Source organism: Achroia grisella, unplaced genomic scaffold (assembly GCF_030625045.1).
Source record: "Achroia grisella isolate CSIRO2021 unplaced genomic scaffold, CSIRO_AGI_Agris_v1 utg503, whole genome shotgun sequence".
NCBI classification, from domain to species: Eukaryota; Metazoa; Arthropoda; class Insecta; order Lepidoptera; family Pyralidae; genus Achroia; species Achroia grisella.
In genome coordinates, this window is record NW_026712898.1 from 832,696 (window position 1) to 847,165 (window position 14,470).

Here is a 14,470-nt window from a genome sequence, read left to right on the forward strand (position 1 = left end):
TTAGTGATAATGGGATATAAATATAATAATGATTTAAGTTTAAGTAATTTACTTGAATAATTACTTTTAAGTGTACATATGTAGTGGTTATTATTGCTAGTATAAAGTAGTAGTTAGTATTGCTGTATAAAGAAAAATAAATTAGTGAATTTTTTTCTTTAATTTTCTACTATTTCAGTTTACGAAAATGGATGTATACTAAATACAGTTTAGTTACTGCGGATAATGAAACTACTTAGATCTATAAATGAATGAACGAAATTTTATATCGATTAAAAACATACAAAAAATATGACAAAACATACAATCCGCTATATAATATCATTGTAAACAAATTTGAATGAAATTTACATATTTTTATTTATTTATACTCTTTATTGCAGCAAATACAGATTAAAAAATAGTAAATATACTGATAGAAAAGGAGGTCATATCGCTAATCAATCTATTTTAAAGCTGTAACTGGCAAATTTGTTTAAATTTAAATGGCAACATTGCGTTGCAGGCGCGAGACGCACACACGCGTACCTCGTACATATATTAGTTGTAATTGGCGTCGATTAGCACAGGAAGACTGGTCTATGGTGTTTTTTTTAGTTTCTGCAGTATTTTTAGCCCTCTCCGGTCCGGTCGACTGGATGTTGGAATAGGTTATGTCGTATTATTCAATGTTACCATGTACATTGGAATTTTATGAGGAAATAGCACATGTACAAGTTTAAAATCTCCCGCCTTGAATATATTAATTTAAATTATAATAATGACAAACATTTTAGTTTTGAAAGGTTTCAGTAGTACGTTCCTATTTGTTAGTATTATGTGACAGGTTTCCGTCATCAGGGCCGTCACCACACGGACAGTTTATATTTATTTTTTATATTAGATTTATAATATGGGCCATTAGTAACTATAATTTATTTATTTATATAATTGAAATCATTAAATATGTAACAAGATTTTTAGACGCATAGTTTGATTATATAAACGCTAAAGTTTGGATAATTTGAATAATTAAATTTCATCACAATCTGTTCAGTAGTATTTGTGTAAAAGTGTAACAATAAGTATGGATGTTTGTTACACTTTTACACAATAACTACTGAACAGATTTTGATGAAATTTTACAATAATATAGCTTATGCATCAGAATAAACATAGGCTATGTTTTATATTGAAATTTACCGCGGGCTCACCTAGTTATGTATACTTAAAGAATTCCTGCTGTGAAACACTCAGAGAGGTTTCTGAATTGACAACACTTGTGTAAGAAAATGGCTGACAACTCAATAGTCATCAATCAGCGCTGGAAACCATGTTTTCCAATATTTATGCTGAGTAGTCCACATTGACTCTGTGTTGTAATATGTGTAAATTGTTGTTTGCTTTTTTTATGTAATTGTTGTTGTAAACAAATCAATAAATTCTATTCTATTCTATTTTCACCGTAAAAAGATAGGCTTGCAGATATAAATACATATCTTAAACGTATATCCGCTATTGAGAATCTCCTTCGTTGTACTTGGCTAAAATTGATAAGACTCTTACATAAGCCAGGGTGGGGAGTTCGATGACCGCCCGATCTGATATGATAGTGTGTGACCTGCATGATAACGGTATCAGCACTGCGCAGCATCTCCGATTCGCCGAACAATATATACAAACTTATTGACAACCATCAATCTGAAAAATATTATTATACACGTGCCTACATTGTATACAAGTACCTATAGTTAGTTTATTTTTAACTAGCTGTACCCGCGACTTCGTCCGCGTGGAATTTAACTTTAGTTTTCTCAAATAAAAGTAGCCTAAGTTACTCCTTATTACATCAGCTACCTGCCAAAAAAAGATTACACTAATAGTGAGTGCGTAGCGATTTCTATGTTGATTATCACATGCCTCTTACTCGTTATACTGTAATTATTATATAAAAATAAACATCTATTCAAAAGAGCTACACACAAATTTCTTGCTTATTCTTCTTGTGATGAATCTGCATTCCGAATGAGTGGTAGAATCAAAATATGATTATTCAAAAGTGCTTGTAATGAGTTTATTTGAATAAAGATTATTTCTATTTCTATTTCCAATATCATCAAACGCAACAGTTAACTCTCCCACAGTTCTCTGAACACATTTAAATCCAACAAACCTAACATTAATTCCTGAATATTCTTGTATTATCGGTCTATCACCGGAGTCTATCAGAAATATAATTTCTTTAATACTTTTTGGAGATCAAATAATATCTTCGCTAACACATCGGAGTTTCAAATGAATCCCAAATTTACTTTAAATATGGATTTTTAATAATATATTTTTAACAATTTTTGAGGAGACCGTCCGTATTTTAATTTTATAAAGGATGATAATGGAATGGTGCACCTGCCTGCGCTAACGGTTTACGCTGGCGGGGCACCAGTGGAGGATGATAGGATGAACATGAAGTCAGATCAGTTAGCCCAACGTGACAAATTCACCGGGAATGTATCACGATGATTTCCAGGGGGAACCGCGTGGAGGTTGATCTGACATGGTACATTGCTAGCAATGAGATCATTAGTCCACATTATTTACATTCCCTTTCCCCCGATCGTCCGTGTTAGTAGGTACAAGGAGATACAGTCTTAAAGGTGTGTCGGAATAACTAAGAATAACCTTTAAACCTTTGGCAATTGTAAGTAGCTTTGACGTGATCTAGTGTTTTGAGTAGTCATGCTCACTAAAATGTCCAGACTTGTGGCGGCGTGGTGGGCCGGGTCATTGGGCTCCCTAAAATATGGTCGAGCGCAGTGATGGCTGGCTCATCCGTCATACTCGTGAACGGGTGCTGCTTGTAGGGACTGGTCTGCTCTAATCACTATGACTGATTTCCTCTTATTAATTGTTTAACCAGTTGGTTATATATTCAATATTTTTTCTTTTTGAGTATTTAATTGAATTAGTGCTAATTGGTGGTTTATATTCACACACTTAAACTTAAAAATGTAAAGTAATAATAAAATTATTTAAAAGAGCAACAAGCAAGTTTATAGATCGTTCTTCTTGTGATGATACAGCTTTCCGAACGAGCGGTAGATTAAAAAAAATGTAATGACTATTCAAAAGTGCTTCAATGTAAGTTTATTTGAATAAATGATTTTCTATTCTATTCTATTCTATTCTTTAGGAGTAGTAAACCACTTGGTTAATACGCTTACAGCTTCTGAATCCAAAATTCTGCGAAAAATGTCTTTGGTGGCTAAAATCAAACTCGTTTTTAAACTACCTCTAGCAAACCACTTGGCTTTTAATCTCGCGTCGCCTTAATCCAGAAATTCTGCGAAAAAATTCTGTTCTCAGGATTGCCCGATCTTTATTGTTTTCGTTAATTATATTATGAGATTTAATAAATACGTGGTTAATGAACACGCACTGTGCTATACGATAATTGGTGTTATCAGGTAACAAATATGCTTATCTGTGTCAGTAGGTTTGCGGATATACCCGAAGTGCTTTTGAAAGCTATATTTAGTAATCAAATTGTAGATAGCCTATTTATAACTTTTAGATGTAAAACTTTAAGGTCATGTGAAAGAGCTGTTGAAATCTTTCTCGTCTTAGGTTATGTTTCACAATAGGGCACCCCAAACGTTAGCTAGTAGAAGATGCTATACTATGATCACCTAAAAGTTTTAGATGTATTCTTCTGTGTTTTTTTTTGTTGAAGGATCTGGGCTATTACTTAGACCTGTAGCATTGCGATCTGCAGAGATCTACCTTTTGTTCAGAGTTAGCTGCCTAGGCCCTTAAGGGACAAGAATTTTTGCCTCTTCAGGATAGTGATACTTTCCATAGGAGATATTTCGTTTATGCATGACTGGACTACAATCACATAGGATTTGTTGTGGCGTTTTCTCTTGCACTTGGCAATCTAATACAGACTTTGTCTAACTAGAATGTCAAAGAGTTTGTTGTTGTACAAGTTTGTCTGTGTGCTTAATAGCTCTAATCTCAGAAATAACTTCACCAATTTATATACAATTTTCACAGATATATTAATATATAGGCTTCAATTAAAACTTCGTGTTTTTTTTATTCCAATCGATTTAGAAACAATCTTACTAGTATTATAAATGCGGAAGTGTGTGAGTTTATTGCTTCTTCACGTAAAAACTACTGAATGGATTTTAATGAAACTTTACAATAATATAGCTTGTACATCAGAATAACACATATGTGTAGGTTATAAATTTTACGCGGGTAAAATCGCCGGTACAGATACAAAATGGAGTGTACACTTAGTAAAGAATAAATAAATTTGTCGTTATTTCTAACACTTGTAACATTGGTCGGATGTCTTGTTGGAGTTCCATTCATGCCGTCTTTCTCTGATAAGTCACTCCCCGACCCCGGTATCGGCTCTTGACATTGTCACTATACTCGTTTATATAATTTTATCTCCAATTTTGCACAAATAACGACACGGCCGACAAATAAAACAATATAAGTTAGAACTTATTTTTAATCAGCACTTTATTTTTGTACGTGAGACAAATAAACATAGATCTTTTACAGCTGTACTAATTAGAAACCGTATATAGGTATGCAGTTTTGTTAACTGTCGTCTAAGGAGACTTTTTACGAATTCACTTATTTTTTTTTTCCTTTTTTATGTATACTAATATTATAAAGCTGAAGAGTTTGTTTGTTTGTTTGAACACGCTAATCTCAGGAAGTAACCAGTACTTGAAAAAATATTTTTGTGTTGTATAGTCCATTTGTCGAGGAAGGCTATATAACATTACGCTACGACCAATAGGAGCGGAGCTGAAATGACGAATATTTTTTATTTATTTATTTAAATCAGATAGCTAATGGTCCATATTATAAATACCTTACAGACTAACATGTTTATACATCTGAATAAATTAAAAATTAAAAATTGTTCCACTATTATTTGAAAAAATACGAGCTGAGTTTCTTGTCAGTTCTTCTCATCTCGATACCATTCCGAACTGACGGTAGATTTGACATATCATAAAAGTCTGTAATAGACCTACATGAATAAAGATATTTTGATTTAGAATTTAAATTTGAATAATACAATTATAAGAAAAGAAATATAAATTGTCTGTGTGATCACGGCACTGATGATAATATATATATAATATTGCAAATGTGAGGAAATTAAACGCAGACGATGTTGCGCGAGTCAACTAGTTACTATAACAATGAGTGACCTAGTCAACCATAATGCAGGTTAACTTAGGATCCTAGGGTACTAGGCAAAGCTTGTACACAATAATACCTAGACAGACCCGTTCAGTATTTTAATATTATTCAAATATAAGGTTTTTTTCTTTGTTAAATTCATTAAAATTATTTTTTAACATATGTATGTTATATATGCTAAAATATAATAAACGTTTATTACATTTAATATAGCTGGCAACGGCAATGTCGTTATTTTTAAGGTAAAATAAATAATTTACTTACCAATCCTTTACAATATATTTTGGTACTATACTAGAACACAAGAAAAAAAAATAAAAGTAAAAAATTGTCTATAAAACACATAGTTCAAAATAACAGAATATAAAAGGCCTGTAGCCAACAATATTATTATTATTACATACTATTTAATATTAAACTATAGATTTTTTACTATTGGTACAATACTTAATAATACAAATTTGTATATTAAGATAGATAAATATAAATAAAACGTGAATACAAATGTTTGTAATGGACGGGAATCGTACCGACGGTCATTCGAGGTAGTCTAAACTTATTACCTACATACCATTATCGTAGAAGAAAGAAGTTATTTATAAATTTTATTGTAAAGCGCCTAAATAAATATTTTTCATTGAATATTATTAAATAGATTACTCGTAGAGCGACCAAAGTTATCTTCCGACAAACAGCAGTGGAGTTGTGCTGTGACATTGGCTCTAGATTTGTAAGTACACGAGTCTATTTACAGCCAATATTACTTGAACCACACTACGGTCCATAATTGTATCACACTGCGTATGTATCACAAGTACGGCGAGCTCGGTGTAGCTCAGCGTACGCTGGCCGAGTCACTGTGTCACGTGGTTGCGCGCGCGCAACTTTATTTGTAAAGTCGGTCAATGCCCCGGTGTGTTAGATAAAAAAAACATACGAATTGTTTACGTGCTTCGTTACGCAAAACGAAGTTACAGATTGTTCATCACGTTCCGGTTTTAAATAAATATTATGTGATACATTAGAGTTCAACATAGTGTAGCCACTTACAGCTATAACTATATTGTATCGAGCGATATGTTATGTTAACTGTATCTCTAAAAATTTACCGATTGAAAAAAAAAGTTTTTTTTTTATTCTTCAAAACATCTGAATACCCACATTGTTTTCTATGTTTTATAATACCAACATCGCTGAGCAGAAACATAAATAAATTACATCTCGCAGTGTGATTACTCGAAACAATTAGAGACGAGTTCTGAGCGAATTAATCATAACCTAAACCATACAGAACCTGTTAGATAACTCGGAAAATGAAGGAAAGCTGCGCGACGAAAGTGGAAAAAGCTTCTTTCACACAACACAGGGCGGGCACCCACACATAGAGCCGCCAACACCAGCGCGTCGCTAGTGTGCACTAGCACACAGGCGCGCGTACGAAAACGAAAGTGTCCGACCGGCGCCGAGCGCAGCCGAGCCGAGCTCACGAAGTCAGTAGAACTCATCGGTGAAACTGGGACATCAGTCCGCAATTCGACGCGAACGGTGGTGGACGCGGCCCGCTATTACGACACGGCATATTACGCTGTGTGACATAACTGAAACTGGTGATTATGGTGTTTGTGTAAATAAGTAACAATGATGGCTGTGGCGCGACCAGCGAGTGCGGGCCCCGAGCCCCGCCGGTCCCCGGCTGCCGACCGCCGCGCGCTCAGCGCTGATGCCGAGCCCCGCACGCTAGCGGCCCGGAAGGCTTACCCTGAGGAGCCTCTATCTCCAAAACAAGACACAGAGGACGAAGCGCCCTTGGACTTGACAGTGCGTAAAGAGATATCAGTTTGCGATTTCGCGCGCCATTCCTTCGCGGATCCGGCGGACTATGTGAGAGCTCAAGTGATTCTGAGGCAGTCCCATGACTACCTGGCCACAGGCCGGGACTCCGGCACGGAGTCAGACGACTCCGCCGGCAGGCTCAGCCCCAACGACGACGCCGTCTCGGGCAAAGCGTACAAGAAGTCACTCATGAAGAGATACAGTAAGCATTTCTTATTATCACATAAACATAATTGTAATTTTATTTTCGTGTACTAATTTGCCGGGACTTCAGACAGTTGTAAGCTGAAATTCTTCAGTTGTAAAATTTAGCTTCCTGTCGGTGACAGAATGAGGACAAGTTGACATGTACACATATTTTTGAATTAGTTTATTACCGCATATACTATCTTTCATCTTTCTATTCCTCAGTAAAATTCTTATGGTAAAATATATTTACGGCAAAACGGAAATAAAAATAAGTAACGCCGGTCTACGAAGTGTAGGTCATGGAAGTGCCTACGGAGCGGTTACGGGACTAAGAAAGTGGCTGTATGAGGCAAGGGTCGCTACGCGCTACGTCCGTAGCGGTTGCTACGTGACTATAGCTTGGCGACAATTTTCGTATTTTTATTTTAAATATTTTATTTTGTGTATCATATTATACTCTACATTTACGTTATATTACGTTTATGTATTGTTTTTTTTCTTGTTAATTAAACATGGAACAATGCCTAAAATAATATTATAAATACAAAAGTTTTGCTTTATGTTTGTGTAGGTACATTATTAAAATAATTAACGCTTTTTAAAAATGCTTTCGCATATAAAAAGGTAAATTATCAACGAGTCACGTGGGCTGTATTTTATTATTATAAAATTAATAATGTTTGTGAATAGTGAACTGGCGAGAGCAGGGCGGATCGCTACAACTTCATGTAGTATTTATTATAAATTATTATATTTTAAACTTACAATATTATAGATGTGAAAGTTTGTATGTTAGTTATTGATTACGAGAGACCTATCCTAACAGAGGGAAATGCTATGTTTAACGTAATAATCTAACTATACATTTCATTAATATTTCAATGTGGGTACATTTGTCTCATTGTGTCGTGATTAAAATTCAAAGTTAGATTCGAACCAAAAACAACTGACATGCAAATTTCCTCTTACTCTTTTCAAAAGAGATTCTGCATAAATATATATAATACAACTAACAGACCCCACACACGTTGCTGTGGCTAAGGTTCTTAAACAAAATAATATTGCAACTATAAATTGAGATGTAAGCTATCCTATCTTTCAAGTTGGATCAAATTGCACACGATGTGCAAATCAAATTTGCAATCGGTTCAGTAGTTTAGGAGTCCATCGCGGACAAACAACGTGATACGTATTTTTTATATATGTAACAGTAATTTGCTATTTTTGTGATAAGTTATAATTTTAATTATAATCCCCTAGTCGCGTTTCAGGTTATACAGCGCCTCACAAATTAAGACGAGCTCAAGAAATTTCAATACCCTCCGAACGGAACTCCCAGAGCTTACAAAGTTTCAAGTAACACTAGGTGCCTACGCTTTCAGTAATTAGGAATCGTGCGTAGTATATATATATATATATATATTTAACTACCTAAACTAATCTTATATAAAAAAAATCTCGTGTCACAATGTTAGTTACCATACTCCTCTGAAACGACTTGACCGATTTTTATGAAATTTTATATGCATATTCAGTAGGTCTGAGAATCGACTACTATCTATTTTTCATACCCCTAAGTGATAAGGGTTGTCCACCTCTAACATTATTTTTTTTATTGTGTCATTAAAAAATACATACAACCTTAAATTACCTAACCTATTTTTTTATAGCGTTATTAATTATATGGTAAAAGAACATTTGCCAGGACAGCTAGTATGATATAAATAAATAACTGCCGAATAAAAAAAACTAGTAATTTGCAGCTAAGGACAGTTTTGAACGCATTAACACCAATTTCAAAAATGAATCTGCATTTTTGCGAACATGTACAACATTTATAACTAGCTGTACACGCGACTTAGTCCGCGTGGAATTTACCATTACTTTTCTGAAAAAAAAAAATTATAAAATAAACCTGGCCGAAGTTACTCCATTTTAATTTCCAAAAATACCGTTAGTTATACATTGCGGATTTACAATATATAACTAATTTTATATTTGGAAATATCACCAGAAAGTAATGTCATTGGACGATAACATATTTTATATATATAAGTAGGTATAATTAATTACAGGGGATATAAATTTTAAGATTAAAAATCAAACATATCGTAACATATCTAAATCGCGCAACGAAATTTCCTGCATTTATCATTGTATGTATTTTTAATACAATATTTATATATGTAATATATCTTATTATTATTATTATATAGTTATACTGTTCCAGCGACTTAAACTTTATTTTTCTAAAATAAAAGTAGCCTAAGTTACTCCTTATTACATCAGCTACCTGCCAAAAAAAGTCCCGTCAATATCGGCCAACAATTTCAGAGATTAGCCAGAACAAACCGACAGACAAAACCAGGAATTTATTACGTTTTCAGCAGGTCAACCTGACATGGTAGGTGATGGAGATATTCAGTGGATTACACATATACAGCAGTAAATATAATTTGTTCTCGTTCCAATCAGTTGCACGTTACATATCAACTGTTAGTGATCACAGAAGACCGAAGAGCTGGCAGCTACCTTGGACAAAGAATTAGTCTAGCCATTCAAAGAGGGAACGCTGCCAGTATCTTCGGAACATTGCCTAAAGGGATCCCTTTTAATAATATATTTTAGTCATTTAATTTTAGGTTCTTAGTTGTACAATTAGATTACTGTTAGTTAGCAACATGATTACTTATTTTAAATGCAATGGATTGGACTATTTCTTCTAAAATCAATGTAGCTAATACATTAGTACCAAGTACATTGTTAACTATGGGGCCATAAGTTCAGATCTCCCCGCAACATCTGCATTAATATCGCATAAACTATCTGGCTGGAAATATAAAAAGTAAATAAATAGAAACAGTTTCCTGATTCAATGATTCATCTCAACACAAAACGTATGGAATGCCGCCCACGGATGTCTAAAATAGCTGTAGTCCAGACACACAGACACCGAACACGTAAAGTAATATGTTATGTGCCGTGCCTTTCATTGAAGAGTTAATGAGTATGATTAAATAAAATATATATGACCACAATTATGTAACAAAAAATATATAGACACTATCCTTGTATGTCTCATAAGTTGTCTATGGACTAGTCTTAAAAAAAAATACAATGTGTCCTTAATCACGTAGCAATTCTGGTGTGTCTCATGAATTGTTTATGGACTAGTGTTAAAAAGAATAAAGAAAACTAATGAGACTTTAATCATATAACTATGCTGGTGTGTCTCATAAGTTGTCTATGGACTAGTCTTAAAAAAAGAAATAAATGTGATCTTAATCATATAACAATGCTGCTATATCTGAAAAGTTGTCTATGGACTAGTGTTAAAAAAAATGTACCTCAATTATATAACTATACTGATGTGTCTCATAAGTCTATGACTAGTGTTAAAAAAAAGTGTGACCTCAATATAAATACACATAGAAACTCAGATATAAACAATCATACTCATGTTTGCGCCATGCGGGGAATCGAACCAGCGACCATCGGAAGTAAAGAATGAATACTATTAATATTATAAACGCAAAAGTTTATGAGTAACGATGAATGTTTGTTACTCGTTCACGCAAAAACTACTGAACGGATTTTGATGGAAATTTTCAGTCATATAGCTTATACATCAGAATAACATATACATATATAGGTACAGCTAATATATATATAATATTGGTAGCAGCCTACAACTGCCGCTAAGCGCCATATTTAATTATAAATTTTGTGACGTCATCCAATTAACATATATATATATTTATATTCTTATTATATGACATATTTATATCGAACTTCTGTTGATCAATTGTAATATAAGTATGTATTACAAACAAAATACTTATATTACATTACATTCTACTTATAAAGCATTAACACCAATAAATGTCGTTGACACAATGCGGAAAACACTGCACCAGACATACACACAAACGCATTGTACAGATAATGTTATTTTATACGTTTCCTCTTCAATTAACACCAATTGCGTAAGTGTTATAAGAATATACATTATTATAGAATACTTATATATAGTTCTGTATATTTTTATTTTATATATTGTTTATGGCTTTACGGCTTTGGATAGCCAACTTTAGTGATAGGGTTGCATATTTAAATATAGAATTCACATTCCGGTATCAACCATTGCTGATTTTTTTTTATGGATGATAATGGAATGGTGCACCCGCCTGCGCTAACGGTTTACGCTGGGGCACCAGTGGAGGATGATAAGATGAGCATGAGGTCAGGTCAGGTAGCCCATGGTGACAAATTCAATAGGAAGTTATCACGATGGTTTCCAGGGGGTACCGCGTGGAGGTCAACCTGACATGGTACATTGCTAGTAATGGGTCATGAGTCCACATTACTAACAATTCCTTTCCCCCCAGGGTTGCGTATTTGAAACTGGCATGTTGGTAGATCCTTATAAATAACGAAACATAGACAATGCACTGGATTATATAGTACCATAAAAAAAAAATATTGTGATGATCTAATCCCGGCCGATTTCGGGCCAAGCAACTGTCTTCGACTCCGGTTTTGCCTAAATATTTCCTTTAATTTTTGTCTATCTGTTTACTCTTGCTGATCTCCAAAACGGCTGTACCAATTTTAACTGGACTTTCACTCGTAAATAGCTAATGTTATAAGGAGTAACTTAGGCTACATTTTTTTTTAATTTAAAATCCACGCATATGAAGGCGCGGGTAACAGCTAGTCATATGCATTCTGCATATAATTCTAAGAATAAAACAGTCGATCAGCAAATACGTGATATAATCCAATTGTAATAATTATTGTATACCTACGTACGGTCAGCAATCGCAGTAAGCACCGTCAGCATTAGCTATGGGGTCAACGACCGGCGCACTTCCTTGTATGGTCAGCAGCAAAATGATTAGGCACGTCCACATCGCTATAACAATTGCATATCGGATGACACACTGTCAGCGGATCTTTTTTGTAGACCGTACATAGTAATGATGTAACTTAATATATACTTAAACATAGTATAAAACAAAGTCGCTGTCGCTGCCTGTCCCTATGTATGCTTAAATCTTTAGAACGGATTTTGAAGCGGTTTTTTTAAATAGATAGAGTGACTCTAGAGGAAGGTTTATATGTATAATAAATTTCTATATAAAAACAAATCAGTCAAGCGATAATTTACTCTATTCTTTGTAACAGAAGACGCATATTTCTACAATAGTGATTAATATCCGACTAGAATCACCTAGTTTTAGTCCTTCTGCTATTCCTGTATTTGTGTCAGGTATATTGCTATCGAACTATTTTACGATTTAATTTTAGTTGATTTCACCGGCCGCGGCACAGATTTCTATTCGGACATGACACGTTTTGATTTCATTAATATCGAATCGTAGGCGATTTTATTATTTTAATAATTAAAAAAAAAAATCATAAATACATACATATTATACATAGAAAACACCCAGACCGATACAAACAATCGTACTAATGAATACAAATGTTTGCCGTGCGAGGAATCGAACCCGCGACCGTCGCGTCGGAAAGGCCGTGTGCTAAACCGCAAGACCACCGAGGCCGTCTAAGTATAAAGAAACAAACTTTGCATATTGTACAGTTTTTAAAGTTGCTTTTGAACAGTATTGCCACACTATATTTCCATATCATATAACAATAATAATAAGTGTGAGAAAAAGCGCGCAAAAGCTGAGAACTAAAACAAAAAAATTAACAATAATAATCATTTTCTTGATATTATTTTACCATATATGATTGCTTTACGCTTCAACATATCTGATGGCAAGGAATTAGACTGGCTCCCTGCCAGCACCGGCCCACATAGTAACAAAGGACCATCCTAATAATAATAAATATAATAAAAAAACAGCAAAAGCTAAGAGAAAATAATAAACAATAACAATAATAATAATAATAATCATTTATTCAGCATCTTAGTACAACGAAAAAGTAGTAAAAAACTTAAAAAAATACATTTCGCTAAGAGCTGAAAGGGCCTCCACGCTGCTGGTGCCGCAGTGGGTTGGCAGCGCTGATTTTCAGTGGAGCCACTAAAGAAATAGCATTCTTGATGATGGTAGTATTGACTTTAAATATATCTATGGAAATATAGTCTATGGAAATAACGTCGCCAGAGCATAAACAAGCCATCAAAATCATACAACACAAACAAGTTCGCGATGGCCGTGAACCCGTCTGTGTAACGTTTGCCGACGGACGGACATTTCTAATCAAATGCCAGAACGTGTATATAGCGAATTTTAGGTATGTAAAACTGTGGGGAACCCCAAATGTCGCGTGCAAAATGGAAAGGGTTTAACATGTATGTGGGGAAAAACTACTAAACTAGTCTGTTGGCAATTATATAATAATAATCTCAGGACAATTCACACAGCGCCATCTAGACCCAAGTTAAGCTAGCTAAAGCTTTTGTTATGGGTACTAGATAACTGATACAAATACATAGATATTTTTTTCGTAAATACATATATATTATACATAGGGTGTTTTTTATATTCATGAGTATAAATTTTTGTATCGGTCTGGACCGTTACAAACAATTACACTCTGTATAATTTGAATATTGTTTCACAGCTTTTTTTTATTATAATACTAGCTGTACCCACGACTTCGTACGCGTGGAGTTTAACTTTATTTTTCTAAAATAACAGTAGCCTAGGTTACTCCTGCTAACTGCCAAAAAAAGTCCTATTAAAATCGGTCCAGCCATTTCAGAGATTAGCCGGAACAAACAGACAGACAGGGAGACAGATAAAAATTGAAAAAAAAATGTTATTTTGGTGTATGTACCGTATTTATATTCATATGTAGATAGTAAAAAACGATTATTTCAATATTACAAACAGACACTCCAATTTTATTTATATGAATAGATATGTAGAGATAATTGAGTAAATGTATTGGGAATCAACATGAAGCTGTGTGACAGACTTTCCCATGACTCCAGAGAAAGGATAGTGCAGGAAACAATATCGTAATGCAGCTGCCAAATAATATCAGCATTATCATGATACCTGCGATGCGCGGGCGCAGGTCGGAAGTGAAAGGTGCGTAAAAAATCTTATTTATAAGTACGTGATTTGAGAGACGGACAACGCCGGATGCGCGCGCGCCTCTACCATAAACAATGCAAGATCGATTGAAGTTTATGCAGGATTTACTTATAATTTGTTTATTGCCACCATAGACGGTCAAAATCCGTCATATC

General features: G+C 34.2%; 1 protein-coding gene across 3 annotated transcripts in view; it reads left to right on the plus strand.

Moving 5' to 3' along the window:
* The window catches only part of LOC131846178 (ecdysone-induced protein 74EF), a 276,899-nt gene that overhangs the window by 191,492 nt on the left and 70,937 nt on the right, over positions 1-14,470 (plus strand). The window contains exon 1 of one of the 3 annotated variants that reach the window (XM_059195421.1): positions 6,744-7,249. The exons of the other annotated variants lie outside the window; for them this stretch is intronic. Within the exon in view, the coding sequence (XP_059051404.1) occupies positions 6,853-7,249 (397 nt within the window). The 5' untranslated portion in view covers positions 6,744-6,852. Of the gene's footprint in view, positions 1-6,743; positions 7,250-14,470 lie in introns of those variants that run through there. 3 annotated transcript variants of the gene reach the window in all.